Source organism: Embiotoca jacksoni, unplaced genomic scaffold (genome assembly GCF_022577435.1).
Source record: "Embiotoca jacksoni isolate LCO1_2020_lvr unplaced genomic scaffold, fEmbJac1.0.p SCAF_6, whole genome shotgun sequence".
Taxonomy (NCBI): Eukaryota; Metazoa; Chordata; class Actinopteri; family Embiotocidae; genus Embiotoca; species Embiotoca jacksoni.
In genome coordinates this window covers 13,663,575-13,680,006 of record NW_027185414.1, presented here as the reverse complement: position 1 = coordinate 13,680,006, position 16,432 = coordinate 13,663,575, and the positions used below count along the sequence as shown (strand labels likewise).

The following is a 16,432-nucleotide window of genomic DNA, read 5'->3' as shown; positions in this document are numbered from 1 at the left end:
AGTGAAATAGGAGAGTCTATTTTTTTTATCTTTAGAATGATGGAGGAAGACTGATAAAATACTGGAAGAATTGTGTTGGTTTTAAGCCCGCTGTGTTCATCTTCCCTAGGTGACTACAGACCTCAAATCAAAATGCACGGACTCCCACACAGGCACCTCTGCCTCTGCCCCGCTGGCTGCTGGGATCATTGCTCTTGCCCTGGAAGCCAAGTAAGTGCTTATCACCATTTTTCTGAGTCTTGCCAAGCCTGGAAATTCTCTTCACTTGTACAGCCTTGTTCTTACCTTCCCTATCTGCTTATTTCCCTCACTTTTCTTGATTTAAAATTGGTTAATCTTGTGTAAAAGAAAACTATTACAAAATATTACTTGTTCACAACACTCATTAGACTGTTTTAAGAAAATGCTTGATCATTTTCAGACTCTGCATGTATATGGAATTAATGCCTCACTGTTATCAGTCCACGGGGTTCGACATTCTTTTTTTTTTTTTTTTTTTTTTTTAAGTATAAATGTTTTACCTTTTTAAATATTCATTTATTCTCACACAGACCTTTCAAAACCCACTTTGAAAAATTAACATTCTTGTATTAAATCAAGCTTTAACTGCTAGTGCTGCGTGTTTGCACATTAAGTCAGCTTGATTATCCCATTTCACTGAATTACTTTTTAACCTCTCTGCCATTGCTTTCAACTGTGCATTCACAAACAGTGCAATTTGGATGTGCGCGATTCTTATCTAGTCACACAGCACATGAACATGAACGTCAGAAGAGTCCTGAGAATGAGTAATTAGTCTTGTGCCAAAACGGTGTGAGGTGAGAGAAAAAGATTACAATTAGCAATGAATTTGATGAGAAAAAGTTACTAAATGTAGTTCCACACTTTTCTAAAGCCACAATAAGAGTTGTGAATTTGACATCTGCATGTTAATGCATGGCAATAATAGAAGCACTTTGTCAGGTTTGCTCTTCAGAAGACATTTTGCTAAAGGGCAGAAGTAGAGTTCAAACATATTGGCTGAAGCTTTAATGTCATTCAGGAAAGAAAGTGACTGGTACGTTATTGTACTCTGTATTTAATCAGCTGTCCTCCTGCAGGTTAAGACTGTAGTAGGATGTATTGTCAGAGGCGTCTGTTTGATCTGTTTCAGTGCCTCATCTGACTTTTACACCACAGTCTTACCCTGTGTCTGTGTGTCTCTTCTTAATGTGTGTGTGTTTGCTTGCTTGCTTGCGTATGCACAGTAAAAACCTGACCTGGAGGGACATGCAACATTTGGTTGTACGAACTTCTCACCCTGCCCACCTGCTCACCAACGACTGGAGAACCAACGGGGTTGGGCGCAAAGGTACAGCAACTCCTTCCAACTTCTCTTCTGCCCTCTGCAGTTTTCAGATGCCTTTGGGGCCCATTAATATATTATGTATCTAATAAAGCAAACTGTCATTAGAAATGCAAGGTACCAGAGTTTGCAGGGAGGTTGGGTGAGACCAAAGAAGGGGATATACAGTGTAACTTGTCTGTGAAGTTGGAGCTGGCTTTCAACATTTGTTTGTTTCCTTTTTTGTCTTGGTTTCTGCAGTCAGTCATTCATATGGATACGGTCTACTTGATGCCAGTGCAATTGTGTCGCTGGCTCAGACGTGGACCAGTGTGGGGCCACAGCGAAAATGTGTGATCACCATGGTCAGTGAGCCAAGGTTAGTAACTCCACTCGCACACATACAGCAGCTCACTGAGTTTATCTCAACACCCTGATTACAAATGTCACTTTAAAAAAAATCAGTTCAAACTAATTAGAACTAACAAGTAATTAGCTTGAATTACTTTGAATACGACCCATATAAACTAAGTCATCTGTGGCTCCAAAGAAAGCTGTTGGATTGCAGGAAATATTTTTGGAACTTGACCTATAATAGCAATTAAAAGTCAGGATGTCTCCTGGAGGCAAGAAGCTAATACCTCACTGACATTTAAATAATTCTAAACAAGTGTCGTAAGAGATTTGTGACTACAAAAGTATCAGCACATAGAGCACAAATGCTACAAAACAATATGATACAAACTTAGCATAAGCCGGAAAAACATGTGAAGACTACATGATGTGTGAAAATTATAAAAAATAACAGACTAATTAGATTAGTCTGTTATTTTTATACACAATATACAAGAAAGAGCACACCAAATATTTAGTAAAAACCTTTTGTTTTCATTTCTTACTACGTTGTTCATTCAATCTGTGATTAAGTAGCATTATAAAATGAGCCTGAATGTTTCAGACAGTGAGGTTAAAGTTAAATCAACATGAAACTGGTCCATCACAAAACGTAGGTGTGGATGTTCGTGTACGGCTGAGCTGTCGTGCTTTGCTGCACTGACACATTATGCCTTCATCTCCAGCTTGGCTCCGGGCGCCTGTTGAAAAGCCTGTCGTTTTTCTGTGTGCATTTGGTGTTGGCATTTGGCTCAGTTTGAGATGAAGCCTTTGAAAGAGAAATAATAATTTGTCAATTCATGTTTTCTTTTCACTGTCAAGACTCAATATTTATTCTCAGCCGTTTTACTCCTTCTTCTCCTGGTGTCACGGTTACAACCCGGTCTGACATGTCCTCTTCATTATGCGCTCCCTGTCACTCCTCTCGCTAGGTGTGAGGTTTCTCTCTCTTTTACTGCAGCTCTGAGATGCTCAGAGCAGATGGTTTGAGCGTCTGGGAACAGCAGTCAAGGCAGGTTATTCAATTTACATTTTGGGTGTTTAGCCGACTCACTTATGAAGAGTGACTTGCATTAAGCTATCAGGTTGGAGTTCTTCATCACATCGGTTACTGAAGTATCGTTATTTCTAACAGAATTATAAAAGTATAACTGAAAAAGGAGCGATTGTTATGAATACATTTTATGTATTATATTATCTGCTACGTACAAATGGTAGAACAAGTTTATATTGTTCAAAACCAGTGACACAAAGCGCCTGATACAGTTACAATGAGTTATTACAACCACACCATTTGGGCATTTACTGGTGTAGCTGTAAAATATTTAAGGAAATATTGAGTGATATCAAAAGTGTTATGAATTTCAGAGTGACGGCAGTGTGCAGTTCTGTGATATGAAATTTAACACGGGGACCACCCACGCGTTTACATTTAGGAAATGGATTGTGCCTCGAAGTCGTTGCATAGAAGCTCCTGTAAGCAAGTTTCTAACAGAATGAGGAACAATACACGCTTTGTTTCAAATAGGAATCAGCAAGATTTATTGTCTACCGTACGAATGATGGATTTGATAAGCACGTACGCGTGTGCACACTTTAACCGAACTGTAGCAAATTACCACCAGGCTGCAAAATGTTTTGTCTATGAAAACTGGAGGATGGCATGAGTTCGAAGCTCTCACGTAGCTTTTCAAAAAGTGATTTATGATTTAGAAACAGTCTGTTGTTTCTCTCAGGTACTCTGCCAAATGCATGGCAACACTTGAGCTTTGCCTGGCTCCAAGTATATTTTATGTTTGTTCTGAAATGCTTCACACACACTGCTTAAAATACTCACTTGACTAAATGATTCCCCAAATGTGATTGGTGGAATTTTTAATCTTATTATATACGTTATATTGTTCCCTCATAGTTTCATGTGTAATATGGATTTAATACAATTTTCCTTCTTTGAAAGAATTGTGAACAAAACTACCTGTTATGAACCAACAAACTTAACGCTTTGTATTAAATTGTGATTAATTCTAATGGCACTAATCATGTATGAATTGAAAATAAATCATTACATGAAAGTATCTAAAGGTTGTTTTAAGAAAGAGGAAGTGAATATGATTTGAGAGAATATGACACATTTATAGAAATACAAGTTGTGAGGATGTTGTGTTTATCAGAATTTATATAACAACTGTACTGGGGAATTGAAAACAGGCAACACAATGAGCAAGTTCAAATAAATGTTTATTGAACAAATATAAAATGTGTCTTCTGAAAGCCACATTGGCTTTCTTACGATAGGGTCTGCGATGCTGTACGCTTTTTTTTTTTGTGCTTGATGTTTGCTCTTGATGAAAAATGTAAGCGACAGTGCAGCATATCTTCCCTCTGTCTTTGTGTGTGTGTGTGTGTGTGTGTGTGTGTGCTAAGAACAGATGCCGTGCTTGCAACAGTGCCACTAGTTTTGCTTCTTCCAGACCTTAAATCACAGGCGCCTGTGCCGCAGTGGTCAGTTGGTGACAATAAATCAACTTCAGCAGCCATCAGTATAAATGTATTTCACGTTTTCTGACTCCTGCGCCGTGCGTAACTCTCAATTTGCATTATAATGATAAAGTGGACAGTCATTTAATGACTTACTGGCACCTGAACAGTGCTGTGAATTAACCTTTTGGATGACTTCAGTGTGCGGCTGCTTCAAAGGTCAGAAAATTGTTTACTCTATGTAGTGCTTTAATGCATCATGAAAAGTCTGAATCAGACTGAACCTGCAGGGTATCTTGAAGCAGCCTGACAGTTTAATGATCACTCCACACCTCGTCTATAATTTGGGCACATCGGTGTCACTAAAACCTCTATACCATTCTCCTCCTCAGAATTGTTGTAGATGCGTGTAATCTCCTAAGAGGATTTGGGGGAGGGGGGGTAAAAAAAAAAAAAAAAAAGAAAAGAGGTGTGTGCTTTCCTTCCACCAAGGACAGCAGTGCTCCAGGTTGTGAGACACTAATCCTGTTCAAGGCCACAAACTCTTCACCCTTCACAGGCTCTCAGTGGCCAGGAGTAAAATGTATCTTATCCAGCACTCAGCAATAAGCCAGTAATAATTCCAGGTTGACACAACCTACAAATAAAGTCCATCACTGACTTGTTACATCTTCTTTATGCTTCGTTTGACAGGAACATTGGCAGCCATTTATCTATTAACAAGAGTGTGGATGCCTGCATTGGGGCAGACAGTCACGTGACATCATTAGAGCACGTCCAGGCCCGGCTCACCCTGTCCTACAACCGGAGGGGAAACCTGGCCATCCACCTCATTAGTCCTGCCGGCACACGCTCCACACTGCTCCACCCCAGGTATGACCTCACAACCACACAAACACAAACACATACAGCTGGTAAACAAACTATTATACACTCCTGCTTGTTGTTTTTCTGCAGGCCTCATGACTACTCATCAGAGGGTTTTAATGATTGGGCTTTCATGACCACCCACTCATGGGATGAGAACCCCAAAGGGGCGTGGACGCTGGAGATTGAGAACGTGGCTGGTGCCAGTGATTACGGTAAAACAGCTTTGTTCTTAGAGAAATTGGATATTTGGAATGAAGAACTGACGAAATTGCCTCTGTGTTTGTGTATTTGTATCTGGAAATTAGTGCTAATATCTTATTCACTACAAATTTATCTTTCATTGGTTTTCTGATTAATATCTGAACAAATGCAAATCCCAAGTCCTCTGAGTCCAACAGGACATGTTACAATTTCTGTCTGACCAGCAGTCTTACACCTACATTTTTTTTTTTAATAGAGAACAAAGAAAAACACAACTGCTATAGGTCTTTCCCTCATTGTCACCAGCATGACCTTAAACGGCCTGACTTGGATGTTATTTAACACATTTTAATCTTTTGAGTCGACAGTTCAGCTCGAGGGTAAAGGTTCAGTGCCAGGAGCTTAGGGATCAAGTGCCTCCTCTATCCAAAGTGTCTTTACTCTTTTTATAGGAGCTTAACTCTGTGTAGCTTTGCAGTAATCAATTTGATTATTGCATTAAGCAGTGGAGTAAATACTTATATACTTATACTCTATATGTTTGATATAATCATCCGTATCTGGACATAGCAGGTCTCACCACAACAACATATTCAGCCCAAAAGAAGAACACTACAGAAAACAGATCTCCATCAATGTCTCACCCCTCCCTCCCCAGCAAGGAGTGATTTACTGACGAGGAACTTCTCACAAGGCCCCACAGTTGAAGGATTGAAACTCTTGTTAGCCATAGATTCATGTTGTCTTAAGGCTCATATCAAGGAGACATTTTGTGTCACTTTATGCAGAAAATTGGAGTCTAAAATGAGAACAGGTTACATTTACTCAATCCACCCTGGGAGTGACGGAGCCTTACTGTTTTTGACAGTCCTACTTAGTTTTTTTCCCCCCAGTTTATATTGCTTTTTAAAAAAAAAATTTAATCATTATCTCTCCGCCCAGGCACCCTGACCCAGTTCATCCTGGTGCTGTATGGCACCGGCTCAGCATCGTCAAGCACCTCTGACGAGTCTCAGTCTGACAACGGCAGCTGCAAGACCTTGGATCTGAGGCAGATATGCATCGGTAAGACTGGTGTGTTTTGTCTTCAGTTTGTTCCTCACGGGGATTTACAGCCCCAGCAGCTGAGGAGAAGGTAGAGTGTAGTGTCATGTTGAGGTGTGACATGGGAAGTAGCCTGGTAAGTGTGAACACGATAAAATATTATCCTGTGTGTGCTCAGCTGCATCCATTTGCGTTGTGTCTCTGTCAGCTTTGTGCCGACTTATTTGAAAGTCAGACATTCATCCTATTAAACCTGCACGCCAAGCTTCCTGCCTTTATGTAGCTGGAGCATCAGTTTGAATGATAAATGAAGGTCCAACTTGTGATGAGATTAAACTTAACTGCTCTCCTTTTGTTTGGTAAATATTTTTGTGGAATATTTTTTGCCATAACAAAGATGAAATCAGTTGAAATGGCAAAACATAACCATTATAATTAACACGCAAGACCAGGGGGGAGGGGGGGTAAATATTAAAGAATAAATTATAAAGGAGTTATAATAGTTATAATAATTATAATAATAATGATACAACAATATTGATATTTAGCATCCTTGTCCGACCTAATGGCTACAGTAGAGTAGTTCCATGTGTGCAAATAATAAAGCACTAGGCAGCCCTGCCTTGTGCCTCGTCTAGTATTACGATTTTCAGAAATTGAATAGGGCCGTTCCACCTTATCAAAAGGTTAAAAAACAACCAACGCCTCTGGGCTACATAAATTTGAAAGATGAATAATATGTAATTATCTCCTAACATCGGCACAAGAGTATCTCCCTCGAACAAACCCAATCTGATCATTACCCATAAGAGATGGTAAAGTGAAATCTAGACTTATGGTAAAAGTTTATCCAGTAATATAAAGTCAAGATTTAAGTTCCATATCGGAGTATAAGAGGAGCTTTCATATGAGCGCTTCCCTCTTTTCAAAGCTACAGAAATATTGGCTTCCATTTATAAAAAAAAAAAAAAAAAAAATAGATGAGCGATCCCAATTCAAATGGATGCCAAATAATTGAAATATCATACAGCTAAAAACCCTTCATAATACTCAGCATCATCAGGGCCTGGCACCTTATTACTGGATAATAACATCATGTTTATATTTAATTTTCCTGAAAGTTAATGGTCTGCAGAGATCTTCTTTTTTCTGGTATGTAAATTTAGTTGATAACATTTCCATGAAGCAATTAGCCAAATTAATATAGAAAGCCCTGAACATTTTCATTCATTTTTGTTTGAATATTTAGGAATCCTTTTTGGGTTCTTAATCTCTGACATACTTTGGTTATACAACCTGTTTCTTAAAACCTTCGCTAGGTACCAATTTGTGTTCCTTTCGTTGCCTAGCAAAGAAAATTGATTTCTTTGCCCTTTTTGTCAATATGGCCTCTAAACAGTTTTAACAACCTGTAATTCATTCAGTAGTTCAACCAATGGGGAACTGTTCAGTCTCCACACCTTCTAACTCCACATTGTTCTCTTCGTCTCTGATCGCCCTCCTGTGATTGGCTGCTTCTGCGACCATATCACAGGTCCATCTGGTGTACCTTTCTATTTGAAAGAGTGCAGAAGTTACACATTCAGGTGTTTCTTAAAAATAGGATCATGTAACAGAAATGGATTACACCTCCATGTTTTGTTCGGGGAAGTCACATAAGAAATATTCATTAAAAAAAAAGAAAAAAAAAAAGCAGGCGTACGATCTGAAATGATGATATCACCTACAGCACAACCATTTGCGTTCTGCAGTAATGCCTCAGGAGTTCATGTTAAACCGATTCCACTCGTAGACTTACGAACTGCTGAGAAAAATCTGAACTCTTATCATTTTGGTGCAGAACTCGCCATGTGTCAGCCAAACCATATCCATTGCAATTGTCTGAAATGGCCCTGGTTCTGCTTGGCTTTGCATTCTGTGCTGGTGGTGGCGCATCTAAGCGGGAAGAGAAGCAGTAGTTAAAATCTCCAGCAGTAACAGTATTATTCCAGCTCCAGTGTGCAAATTTAGAGATAATATGTGAAAAAAGTACACTGATGGTATGGCTGGAAAAATGAAAAACTACCTGACCTTTTAGCACAATACACTGTATATTAGAGAGAGAATGTATATACACTGCTATATTAGATAGACTGTACCTCCATAAAGCTTCAATTGCATATAAACTAAAATAACTCCACCTCTACTTTTACTACTAAAGGAAGCTTCATATACGTCTCCCACTCAGTCTCACGCTCACTTTGAATGTTCATCTGCAGTGAGTAATAACTTGTCCAGGAGATATGTGAAGTTCCCATGTCTAAATATATAGTCAATATCCAAAGCTCCCCTGTAAAAAGATTTTTTAATTAAGAAAAAGAAACACTTTATGATTAAACATGAACTACAGTAAAGTTTAGGCTTGATGTGTGCCAAGAAATGACCTTTTAGGCTCTGACGGTGGTCTTTCTTACTCAACAGAGTCAATGAGTTGTCCACCTGATGCTCATAGGGGGGATACTGGAGCAATCATGGCAGAGATATACATGCTATATAACATACCTTAGCATTCCACAGCCCACACATTAATACATAAACCATATCTCAGCGATTTAGTCACCCAGAACTCCAAAGGGAGTGTTGAACGAGGCGACCTTGCCTACATCAGCAATAAAAGAAACAAGCTCCTATACTACGGCAGTAATACAACCCTCTAACTGTAGATGGACTTTTATAAAGCTTAAAGTTACTTAGAAAGAACACCAGTGGTTCTCCTGGGCAACGTGGCTGATGTGGGGAACTGCTGGGTACAGTTTGGCGTGACTGGGAAGAATTCCTGACACTTTCTGACTACAGCAACCAAAAAGTCCTCATACATTGAAATAGAGGCGTCACACTGGGCTTTCACTGATTCCTGCATGATCAGCACTTTATCCTGGAAGTTGCGGAGTTTGACAATGACAGCGTGGGGCCGTTGACCTTGCAGGGGGGGTGGCAAGGGAGAGCCCGGTGACCCCAATCAAACTTCACAGTTCCCCCTAAAAGGTGATCTTAACAAGCTCAGGTAACCAGGTCTTAAAGCATAAAGCTGGATTGCTGCCCTCCGTCAGGTAAGCCCACAACGCTTGTATTGCACAATCTGCCCCGGCTCTCCCAGTTCAATATCAGCAGCCAGTTTGCTCTCAACATCGGTTCGTCACGATGTCGTCCAAATCTGACATGCAGGTCTCCGCTTCAGTTATCCGGGTTTCATTTTTGGTGACGATAGCTGCACGTGGCTCTCGCGTCTGTGAAACTGGATCAGTGTTTTAGCTAAAGAACGCCTCCACTCCCTGAAGGACTTCAGTTCAGATCCTACTGACTATCTGCTCGGTGCTATTGCTGTGCGCAGCTGGTAAATCGCCATCAGCCCCTTTGGCCACTTCAGCATTTGCCACTTCTGGCAGAGACTCCACTTCGCTCCCCCTCTGTGTTTCCGGCTCGAGTGTAAGCTTCCTTTGGTTCCTCGACATCATCGGGCTCCAACACAGAACTTTCAGCCTCTGTACATTAAGTTTGCCGTTATGAATAATATTAGTATTATTCTAATATTCAGGTGGGCTGCCATCCTGCCATTTGCGTCGTGTGACCACCCCCACCTTCTCCACCCCAGGTCTCTTTTTAATAATCCCATTTAAATGTAATGGTGTTCACACTGCTGTGTCCTACCTAATCAAATACTGCTTTAGGCAAGGTGTAAAGATACTGCTGAGCACCAGCACTGTGTCCACCTACATGTCAGTCTGCAACAGTGACAGTCTGACCCCTACAGGCTGTCCAAGGTACTGACATGCTGACAGACAAGGGTAAACTCAATGTAATGTACAGGTGATCATGTAGTACACAGTGCGCTCTGATTTGGGGCTCACAGCTATAGTTTTGTCTGATTTTGACAAGACGCTGCAGTAAATTGGACTTTCCTCCTTCTGTTGGCTCTCCTGCTTTCAGCTCTGTTCAGCACCCACAGTTTGTTAATTGTCATAATAGGCAATGGTCTGCATCTGGACCTGCTGCATATGGAAACAGTCTAAACATGCTGCACTCAGCAGATAAATCGCAAAACTTTTTGTCTTTAGTTTCGTTTAATGAGCAAAAGTAGCTCCAACAAAAGTGAAAACAGCAATTTAAAAGCCTTGAAACGTTGTCTCACATTTCCAACTATCCCCAAATGAATACAGAGATTCATGACAGTGATTTACCGTGTTAACTGTGCTGTCTGAGCCTGGTCTATCTGGGCAGGATTCCTCGTTCTCTGTTTGCGAGGTGTGACTCGTATGAAGACGTAAAACGGTGCCCGCGGCTGCTTATTTCAGTTTTTCTCTGTTACAGAGTGCAACGCCGGTTACTACCTCTTTCAGCAGAGCTGCGTGAAAGAATGTCCAGCAGGCTTCTCGGTGGGCACCGAGCCTCTCAACTACACCGTGGGAAACTTCATATTACCAGCTTCCGTCCCAGCCTGCCTGCCCTGCCCAGCGCCCTGCCTGACCTGCAGCAGCCTCAGCCCTCGGTTCTGCCTGTCCTGCCCCCCTCACAGCTCCCTGGACGTCATCTCTGGCACCTGCCTGCACCTCAACCAGTACATGCGTGAGTCCCCTGGCAGTTTCATGGTGGGTCAGGGGGACCCAAAATCACAGCCTCAGCTCACCTCCCAGCTGCCCATAACCATCGCCGTATTCAGCTGCGTGGCGATCATCGCCGCCTTCGCTGGCATCTTCTTGCTGCTGCAGCTGCGCTCGGGCGCACTCATCAAGCTGCCCTCTCTGGAGGGTGGCGGCCTCGGGGGCAGCTTCAGCCTCGGGGGAAATAGGATGGTGTCGTACCGTGGCATCCCGACGGTGTGGGGGGATGATGGGGTAAATACAGACTCCGAAAACGAAGAGTCTGACGTCCAAAATGAGAGGACTGCCTTTATCAAAACACAAAGTGCTCTTTAATGCCTCCCCCACATCCCTCCTTCTGTCCTGCTTTTAAAATCCGCTCACCTGCATTCGTCTGATCATTCAGGGCTGTGGTAACTGTCCTTTCACAGTCTTCTCTGGTTTTATCTCTCATTCTCTTTTTCTTTTTTTCTGTCTTATTGGATTCTCATCTGAGCCCTGTTTGGGGATGTGGTGCTCCACTCTGCTGTGGGAGACCAGATGGGAAGCTGCTGTCTCTCAGCTCGGGATGGCCTGAGCTTTGCTCTGTTCACACTTGGGCGCATTTCTATTAAACTGGCTCTCTCCCTCCTCTTGCCCTCAATCACTAACAGTGTCTGTCTGTTCAGAGTCCATTTTCCCCTCCAGCTCCTTTTTGTTACAGTAAACAAATGATTATTATTTCTGTTCTTCCCTCTTTTTTTCCCCTCTTTCCATTAGTCTCAGTGCAGTAGCCAGATGAGATTGTTGAATATGAGAAGTAGAGATGTGCGCGCGCGTGTGTGTGTGTGTGTGTGTGTGTGTGTGTGTGCGTGCGTGCACGAGCGCCCATGTCCAAATGAAGGTTTGCGTGTAAATCTGTAGTGCCCTTTATAGAGCAGCTAGTGGGTCCTGTCATATGAAGGACTTTGACTACAACGTCATAACAAAAGATTGTATCAAGGAATGATGAAATCTGATTTGGAAACAAATTCCCTCTAAAGTGTCATTTTCAGACATCAGCATCTAAAATCTTTTCAGAAAAGTACCACCTGAAGACTCAGTTTTAAGGTGCATTTCTAAAAGATGCACAAATAAAAAAAATTGTTGATGAGGCAACATCCGAACTTTATTGGCTCATAGTTACGTGCCGACAGTTTTTGGATATCTCTGCCGTCATGCTTTTTCCAATGACACAACAGTCGTATTTGTTTTAAACCGAATCCTTCTTTCATGCATTTTTAAAACCAATATAGTTATTGATTGGACACACAGTTTTGAAAAGATTTCTCCCAGCTCTGGAAGAGCAAGCTGAGAGTCACTTCTCTAGGCGAAGGAACTGAACTTGTTCTGGTTTTAGAAACTATAAATTCTCCAGCGCTCACAACCTCCCAGCTATCACACAGAGGGGTTTAAAACAACAACAAAAAGATAAATTATAAGAAAACAAAGATCTCGCGTACACATGGGCTACTCAATCAACCCTGAAGCACAATCGCTTCCAGGGATGTTTAATTTCTGCATCCGATGTGCTCACATCCCGGAGCTGAGAGAGAAGCAGCCGAGAGACGCAGAACAACGTGTCGCTGGTTCGCACAAAAGCTTCGGCAGGTGTTGAGTTACCTGACAGAGCAGACGGAGTTAACCGTACATCAAGGCTTTCCTTTTGTCGTAGCACTTCAGCACTACAAACGCACGCCTCATATCTTCATGACTGAAAGCTAGTTCATGTTTGTGAAGGTTTTTCTTTTCCTCCTTCATTCTCAGTCTTTGCTCTCTTCTTCAAATCTTGACTATTGTTTAAAAAAAAGTTCGGGGTTTGAGACTCGACATCTCATCGGCGTCTCTGCATTTACCCTCCAGTCCTCATCTAATCTGAATTTCAGATTATCTCTTCAGCGTACTTGCCAATTAATTATATTCCAAATGATACTGCGGCAAACTATTTATTCTGAGAGATTTGAATCATACCTTTAGGGAAGATTGTTTTAGAGTGATTTTTCTCCCGGGCTGGTTATCATGTGAAATATGCATCTCATTATTTAATCCAGTGTAGCCATTTTGATTCCACTGATCTCTCTTTTTTTTTTTCTTTTTTTTTTTCTTACATTTCCAGTACAAAAACAGTGGCGCTTGCTGAGAGAGGTTGTCATGGTGATGACATGCATAGAAAACTGCAGCTGCTCATCCTTTTATCTACCTCTCATATCATTCAGCAAGGTTTCATCCGCTGTTAGAAGAGCCGTTAAATGATTATAAAGGTCAAATTATATGTAGGTTAGGATATGAAAAAGCTTCTCGGGAAAGATTTAGGAGGGTAGACGTGGATCAAATTAATGTTTCAGAAGAGAAACAAGCAATTGCAATTCAGAAACGGTGAAGCTGCTGTGTAAATTCTACTTCCCGGGAACTTCTATCTGTGCTAGGATTTATTGCCTTTAGGATTGGCATTCATGTGCAGTCACAACTGGGCTTTAAAACCTGTTACTGAAATAGAATAGAGAGGAGAATTGTTCCTCGATCTTGTTGGCCAGCATTTAAGTGCTAAATCAACCTAAAATTATCTGAGGCGTTGTTGTTTCTCCACCTGTAACCGGGCGGCTCCCCGAGTTAAGACCTGTTTTTGTTCTTAAGATCCTGTCACTGACAATCAAACAACGTCCTTGTTTTGAGGGCAAGAAGGTGTAGAAGCACACAAACAGATGAATTTCAAGTTTCGATTTAACTGTTTGTTAGAAATCCTTCACGGAATATATTGTTCATAGATATGCTGTTAAATGGGACCTAAATTGTAAAAAAAATAATTCATAACTCAAATGCGTATTCATAAAAGACAAAATAAAAAATAGGTAGATCTGTCAAATACAAGATTTTCATATCAATACCAGCCAAAAATGGTCTTCAAAAGCATTGGAGGAAAGATTGGCACGTATACCCTCAAACACAGCACTGAGCCAGGAAGCTTAATTCATCTCAGATGGCTGGGGCAGGTGTAGCACATTTGGCTTGCTGCAGCTCTCCGGGTTAGAAAGCATCCCGAGAATGGATGTGGAGAGAATGCCATCGAAGCTAACAAAGCTAAAGTGGCGAGTTTGTGTGCTGCAGGGGTTTGTGTGATATACATTAGTGTCTACTGGCATTTAAGCTTTGGTTGGTTCCAGTTTAAGGAGGGTGCTAATTTGAAAACGTAATAACTCCAGCCTCCGCCGTCAGCCACAAAGTCTTACTGACTTCCCAGCCTGCTGTGAAGTGTGTAAACAACACGTAATGGGCTAATGCAGCCGCAAAATTGCTTCCACAAACGATTTTCTTCAACCCAGGATACTTAGACTTCGCTTCTTTTGAAGAACTATAATGTGCAACTTCGGCCAATTTGTTCCAATTACCGTGAACTAATGGATTGTCGGTCGTGCTGATATTATGCACGTTTTCCCACAAAAGTATTGTATTGCTTCCAGAAAGAATAATTCCCTCTTAAATGCAACGTTTTGGCGTGATCGTACAGGTTTCTGTGGCCCCACGTCAGCACACACACATAATGGTTTATTCATCCTAGCTCGATGTTGTATTCACTACAGCTTGAAAACTCTGAAAATGTGTAACTGATGAACTCTGAGCTCTGTGTATTCAAGTGTTCAACTTTTAAGAAAGCCTTGAATGCAGGCAGCATTAAGTAGATTGTGCTTCCAAAGCACAAGAGCTGCTGAAAACCGTTACTTCACACACACACAAAAAAAAAAGAGAAGTTCTCTAATTGTGCCAGAAAGCGGCTTCTAATTATCAGGCGACCACTTGACTGGCGGCAAAGTGCGAAACCTTTTTAATGTAGAGGAGGGGGGGGGAATCTACTCACTGCAAATTGTCTCTCCTGATTAAAAAGAAACTCGCTCACGGACACAATGGAGACCATCGCTGATTTATTTCGTGGAGCTCGTTGTTGCTCCAGTCCTGCTTTAGGATGTAGTCTGAAGTGATCAATATGAAGTCAGAAGGACTTAATAGGAGCAATATCTTTGGCATAACCAAAGACAATCATTTGAATGCAGTCTGTTTAGTGTTAAGGCGTGTTGCTTTCAGGTTGTCACAGTCCATTGACCCCTTTCACTTCTGCTCAAAGTGTTTTGTTGACACTGTTCTGTCATCGCTGCCTTTTTTTTTTTGAAGCTGTACGGCGACACCTTGTATGTTTAGCAGCTGTGGAGGGAGGAGGTAGAATGTATCCCATCGCCATTAACTTAAGGGCTGAATCAGACCTGAGTGCGTCCGTGCGTGCACATGCTTGTTAAAGTAGAAATGAAACACTTTGTGATGATGGAGGGGCGGTCGGTGAAGCAGCCGCAGTCGACTGTGGACCTCCTCCCGCCTCTTCAAGAGGTTCCCGACCTGTGGCTGCACACAGTACCTTACAGATTTGTGACCTATGGTTAATGTACAAGAATGACTATCTTACATGGGACATAACGCTAAAATAAGGCCTATTTTTGTACTACATGAATGGTGCAGTGTAATTTTCTTGTAATTTAAAGATTTTTTTTTTTTTTTTTTTTGCTCTTGGTTTCTCCTTTTTATTTAATTGATGTCAATTATAGATTCTACTAAAAATAAAGATCTATGCAAATTTGATTGTGTTTTTATTCACTGGAATGCTTTTTAGTAGTTATGCTGCGGTTGATGTATGAGAAGGGCGCTGCGGTGGAAGAAATACTCGCATCCTCTTCAATAAAAGTAATCAAGTATTTCAATTAAAGATCCGGCCTTTCCATTCTCGTGAACGCAGCGTCTCGGGAATCTATTCAAACGTTTACTCGGACTCGAGGCGTTCCTGAGATATCGCTTTCACAAGAATGGGACTGAAGGGTAGGACGGCCGTGAGGTCATATTGACCCTGACCTCTGACCTTTTTGTTTATCAAAATCTACTCACTTCATTGTTTAAGCAAAGTGAATTGTTGTGCAAAATTTGACAAAGATCCTTTAAAGCGTTCCTGAGATATCGCCTTCACAAGAATGGTACAGATGTGAGGTCACGGTGACCTCTGACCTTTGACCACCAAAATCGAATCACTTCTGTGTTGAGGCCAGGTGAACATTCGTGCCAAAATCAAAGACATTTCCTCTTCAAAAGAGAATGGGTCTTTGACCCTCAAAATCTAATCAGGTCATTCTTGGTACCAAGTGAAGGTTTCTGCCAAGTTAGAAGAGCAGACAGACGACCCGCGAACATGATGCCTGCGGTTATGGCTGCAGCAAGGAGGCATAAAAGTACGTTTACAAGAGTAGGAAATAATTGTCCATGCATGCCCAGATAAGTTGTACGTCTGCTGTGATGGAAATGTTCGTAATGACTGTAGGCTTCTATACATTCATGCTCCGGCCGACTGCTCTCTCCACAGTGAGCAAATTAAATGCAGATTATACGGAAATGGTTCTTGATTCTCTCCCCTTAACAGCATAATAGTGACAGAGAGCTAAAACTGCAAAACAGTCTT

The 16,432-nt window shown here is 41.5% G+C and overlaps 1 protein-coding gene across 2 annotated transcripts in view; it reads left to right on the top strand.

The window, feature by feature from the left end:
* Positions 1–15,567, top strand: part of furina (furin (paired basic amino acid cleaving enzyme) a) — a 78,681-nt gene extending 63,114 nt beyond the window's left edge. For both annotated transcript variants that reach the window (XM_069173392.1, XM_069173393.1), the window contains exons 10-16: positions 110–210; positions 1,248–1,351; positions 1,586–1,703; positions 4,889–5,068; positions 5,153–5,277; positions 6,209–6,331; positions 10,658–15,567. In XM_069173392.1, the coding sequence (XP_069029493.1) occupies positions 110–210; positions 1,248–1,351; positions 1,586–1,703; positions 4,889–5,068; positions 5,153–5,277; positions 6,209–6,331; positions 10,658–11,262 (1,356 nt within the window). In that variant the 3' untranslated portion in view covers positions 11,263–15,567. The remainder of the gene's footprint in view (positions 1–109; positions 211–1,247; positions 1,352–1,585; positions 1,704–4,888; positions 5,069–5,152; positions 5,278–6,208; positions 6,332–10,657) is intronic.
* Positions 15,568–16,432: the final 865 nt, after the last annotated feature.